General features: G+C 39.0%; 1 protein-coding gene across 1 annotated transcript; it reads right to left on the bottom strand.

Moving 5' to 3' along the window:
* Positions 1-27: 27 nt before the first annotated feature.
* Positions 28-4,682, bottom strand: LOC104072141 (coiled-coil domain-containing protein 28A-like). Its single transcript, XM_009581678.1, has 3 exons — positions 4,308-4,682; positions 1,450-1,613; positions 28-469 (listed from the first exon to the last, which is right to left on the bottom strand). Exons 1-3 carry the CDS (start codon positions 4,463-4,465, stop codon positions 222-224), a joined length of 570 nt encoding a protein of 189 aa, XP_009579973.1. The 5' UTR covers positions 4,466-4,682; the 3' UTR covers positions 28-221.
* Between the last annotated feature and the right edge of the window lie 382 nt (positions 4,683-5,064).

The raw sequence follows: 5,064 nt of genomic DNA, 5'->3' as shown, positions 1-5,064 counted from the left end.
GGTCTTTTCCAACCTTAATGATTCTACGAAAATGGTCGTAGTTCCCTGGTACATTGGCTGTCTCTAAACAGGTTTACATCCTCAGACAGTTTACAGCTAGACTGCTCCACTCACCAAAACACGTAGCAGCCTATAGAAAAAGAAAACAAGGTAATGTGTTTTCTCAAACCCAAGATGAGGGTAGGGCTTATGTCTTGGTTCTTTACAGAACTATGTTCTCCTCAACTGTACATCACTGCCCACCCAGTAGTGTTGTTTTCCTGAGCTGAGTTTTGCGGACAAAGTTCCGTGTGTTCTGCCTTCCCAGTACTTACATCTGATAGCAGCCTATCCAGATTGGAGTCACTGGCTAGTTTTCTTTTATCTTCAGGGAGTTCTTCCAGCTCCCCGTAGAGCTCCAGATTGAGGCGAGCAAGTTTCTCCTGCATACTCCGCACATGCTCCATCTGCTCTATGGAACATTCATTTCCTAAAAGGACGAGCAACAGCTTTAGTTAAAGAAACCTGAGAGAGCAAATGAAGGTGCGAAGATGCAGCTTTTTACATCCGAGAAGAGGAATTTAAACATTAAATTTACAAGTTAATTTGCTTTCTCAGTGATTTCTCCCTGTTTCACTACTGAAGTTTCTGTTATCCTGTCTGGTGTTATGTTGTGCTGAACTTACGATAACTACCAAATGTACTAACTGATTTTTAGAAGATAAGTGTTTTTTCTATATTCCTGAATTTCTCTCCAGTTTAGGAAGGCCCTGGTTTTTAACTTTAAATATGATCACAATAAACCTTCTTTCTGATTTTGATTAATCTTGGGAGTTTGTTTCTTGTAACTGATGCTTTATACAATACAGACTTTTCAGGTTCTTTTGTAAAATCGGTGTGGAATTAACGTGACATGCTGACCTAACACTAAACTTGCAAAAGCACATATGCATCTTTCTACTCAGTACAGGGAAAAAAAGGAAGCAGAAGAGTGTCATGGTTTTTCTGAAACCTCCATCAACAGTGAGGTAGTAAGAATAAAGATGCTAAGACAGAAGAGTAAGCTGGGTAAAATGCAAATTGCATAGGATTCCATAAAAGTTGTTACCAATAGTCTAAAGTATTAATATGCAGAAAAATGAGGTGCTAAATACAGTTACTTCTTATTATTCCTATACTATCATATATAAGTGGCTTTAAACTTGGTATCTTAAATCCATGGCCTTTGGTAAGCCATGCTGGAAGGAACAATGAAACGGCATTTGAATAATCTCATACCAAAGACAATCTTACAATAGGACTATAATTTTAAAAAGCAGTAAGATCTATTAATTACGTAAAACTTCATTTCATATAGCAGAGTCCAATAGGACAAACTGGCAGTCTGTCCATGCAGCACACTTGTTTGCAAATGTTACCATCATATAGCTATAAAAACAACTACTGTATACAGACAATTCATACACTTACCAAATGCTTGAAGTTTGCCAGAGTGGAAGTCATTCAGGAGACTCAGAAGTCCCCTTTCCATTTCCTGGACATCTGATACATCTGTGAGAAAAGAATGCTGGATTGGTGCTGCTTGTGCCCCTTTTGCTTCACCTCCTGGAGGTTTGGCTTTCTCTTTTATTACACTGGGAAAAAAAAAAATTAAAGAAAACAAAAAGATTACTTCCTGCTTTCACTTTCACAGAGAATCTGAAATGTAAGATAAGTGTACATCTAGGCTTTGAAAATGAAATGGAAAATATATAATACATATTTCAATCACTCCTTTTAAGTTAAAAAATGGATCACCAGTTTGTCTTAATAAAGAACATCATCACTATCTTGACAGCTTGATACTGCAAAATGAAGGATTCCAACAATCTGCTTTCCTATTAATAGTGGGAAACATCAGTGGAGCATGTGTATGTAATGGCGCATGGGACGTTATCTACATAAAATCACCCAAAAAGCATCTGCAAACTTTTTAGGCCAGAGAGAAAAACCCTCAGCAATCATATGCTCCTGTTGTCGCAAACACCTATAGACTGCAACCAGTGTGGAAAACAACTCGTTATAACCTATACAGGAAGGTGACTTTGCCTCCACATAAATTTTCCTAGAGCTCCTTCTTCCCACCTTCAAATAACATCGCAACCGTAAAAAACGGTGTAAAACACCATCAAAAACAATCTCCCAGTCCTCTAACACATATCAAATGGAACTAGTCCATGCCTGAACAAATGTTAAACGTGCTAAAAATTCTCTACAGCCCGTTCTGCAACAAAACCATGAAAATTCCTGGATCCATACATTTTTCTCTAGACACAAAATTTATTCAGAGCACCATGTGCCCATAGAAACTACACGAATGAAAATTAATAACCATTATAAATCCAAACGAACATACAATCAGTATGGAAGCTAAACACTCAGTGTTTAGCTACTTCAGTAAGAAGTAGCGTATTCCACCTCTGACCCACAGACAGACAGACTGCATCCTAACCTAATACAATTCAGGTAAGGGGCTGTTTTCATCCCTGATTTGCCCATCCATGTGTGCCCACAGCCTTCCTCTCCCATTGGCATGGCTGCTTCTGCAGCCTCATGGTGAGTCTCTTCAGAATCTGATTCAGTGAAAAATTTTGAGCCTAAAAATTAAAATTTGGAATATTATGGGATATTAAAAAAATCACAGGCTTAGTAAAGAGACTCTATTTAATTAGTGAAGATAATAGGGTTAACAGCATAGTAAACTCCATCCTTCCCTTGAATACTCCCATGCTCTGCAAGTCACAAATTCTCTCTTTCCTGTAGGAAAGAATCCTCCTTTTTCCAGCCTAACAGCTTCTGTAGTCTATAAGCATCATATAGACTACATAGTTTATATGCTGGAACAACTAACAGTCCAACAATTATCATATCTGGTTCAACAACAACATGTCTCAATTTAGGTTCAACTTTGGCTATTTCTGCTTCAGTTTCAGACTTCAAGAAAGGTTTGTATGCCAGAAAGGTCATTGATTTTTTCCACCTGTATCTGAAGTTTAATACAATATATTGCTGCTCCTGGAAAACTTATTTCATTAGATTCTTGTAGGTGAAGTGAAAATGAATTAAATACTCCTACTCCACTATTGTAACAGCAATTCATCCTCACATTGTTATGTCAATTACCACTCCCGCTTGGAAAGTTCGAGAAATTGTCTGTATTATCACTGCTTGGTAAGCTTCGCTTAACAATTGAACAAGAATGTCCTTTTCCAAAACTTAAAGCAAAAAGGACATTTTCTTCTCTAGCCAATATTATGAGCTACAAGAAATTAATTTCTAGTACATTCCAGAATGGTGTTGAGTCTTAATAAACTGTACAGTCAGCTGCCAGGCACCACCAATTTATAGCACATTAGTATTTATTATTATTTCCCTCAAAATATTAACACATTTTCCCTGAAAAAAAAAATGTATAGACTTTACATTGCAGAAATGCATTATGTTTCCATGAGGCTAATACTGGGTCCTTTAAACAGACTATCTGTGCTAAAGAGGACAGTTCAGTATTTAATCTTCAGCTAACACTTACAGATCAATAAACTCTGCTGCCTCTCTCTAGCTAACATTTCACTTTAAAATACCTCTTCACTCATTTATCTACTGTATCTGCCACGGCCACGAAAGGTATTTTCTAACATGCAGGAAAATTAACATTCTCAAACTGGAGCAGCTGCATCATCAATAACACACAAACTATTCCAAAATGGTACTTTCTGAAGAGCTGAATGCCTCCCTCTGCGCATGAGTAGGGCCTGGGAGCTACCGCTGCCCCCACTGATGGGTCCCCAAACAAAAAATACACGGAAATTCCAGTTCTAGCTCATCCTGTTCAATTTACGTCCTTCATTTCCTGCCTTACTTGTGAGTTCCAACCTTGCAGTCATGTAATATTTTATTTGTTCCTCACAGCTGTACATCTGGGGCTCTGCTATCTCCTATAAAATGCCAACAGTTGCCATATTTGATCACCCAACTCCTGTCTTTCACCAGGCACATCAGGCCATCATCTGTTCAGCTAAATTGTTATCAGCGTGAGTCTACAGCATTGCGTAACATTTTACAAAGCTTACAAGAGTAGTATCAAGCACCTTCTTTTTCTGTAAAATAACCATTATATTGCATTAAACACAAATCCCTTTGCTAAAACAGACACATAATCAAAAATTTTCACGAGTCTGAAGCTCTTTCTTTTCATTCTGTCCCTGCCAGTCTAAACACCCCTTAGACTGAGCATTGGCAAGCTTCTGGCTCTCACTTCCACTGAGCTTGCAAGGTGCTCCCAAGCTTACCGTTTTAACTTTGGTTTCTGTGCTGCAGGCTGTGGTGCAGGATTTGAAAAGGCTGTACTTTTACTGACTGGCACTGAGTTTTTCTTGGAGTTAGTAACCTGAGCAGGGTGACTGGTAGATGATTTGGGGCTCCTCCTCTTGATTTTCCTTTCTTCCATTTCTCCCAATTTACTGCATCTAGACTAATTTCTTGTCCTCCAAAGGGAAGAAAAAAAAGTAAGAAACATCCATTTTTTACAACAAAAGCAAGGGAAAAAGGTCACAGTGGATGGAAATACAGCTTTATAGTTTCTTCAAAGATGCGCAGTTACTCATTTCTTCAAACAAGAGAATCCAGTTTTCAGGAGAAGCTGCCCAGGCCTGCCTGATCAGAAAAACAAGCAGGAATTAAACTCTTCTGCGTCAGCATCAGTCAACAGGTGCCTCAAAATGATCTCAAGCTTTGCGTCCCATAGATTATTGCTAGAAAACACTGGAACTACTCAAGTCTACGCCAATCAAAATTCTGAGAAACGATGGTGGCATGAGGATGCTGTGATTCATCCTTGCCAACCAACCTCCTCTAAAGGGAGAGGCCTTGTCAAAACTCAGTTGATGCTGAGCTATTATTGCTATTATATATGCTATATTGATGGGTGCTACCTAATAAGGTCCTCGCCTGGGTAAACGCCTCCTCTGAACTCCATCGTCCCAGGAGGCGGCAGAGGGTTCTGTAGGCACAGCGATGTAGACCCCAGGACGCCATCGCTGACCCACT

The sequence above is a fragment of the Fulmarus glacialis genome, unplaced genomic scaffold (assembly GCF_000690835.1).
Source record: "Fulmarus glacialis isolate BGI_N327 unplaced genomic scaffold, ASM69083v1 scaffold30887, whole genome shotgun sequence".
NCBI lineage: Eukaryota > Metazoa > Chordata > Aves > Procellariiformes > Procellariidae > Fulmarus > Fulmarus glacialis.
This window is presented reverse-complemented; position numbering and strand designations above follow the sequence as displayed.

Bases quoted from the DNA above. Each gene is read 5' to 3' on its own strand.
- LOC104072141 (XM_009581678.1), bottom strand. From the start codon at position 4,465: ATGGAAGAAAGGAAAATCAAGAGGAGGAGCCCCAAATCATCTACCAGT. The intron at 1,614-4,307 runs GTAAGCTTGGGA...TTTTTTTCCCAG, and splicing joins CAGAAACCAAAGTTAAAACG to TGTAATAAAAGAGAAAGCCA. The intron at 470-1,449 runs GTAAGTGTATGA...TCGTCCTTTTAG, and splicing joins TGGCAAACTTCAAGCATTTG to GAAATGAATGTTCCATAGAG.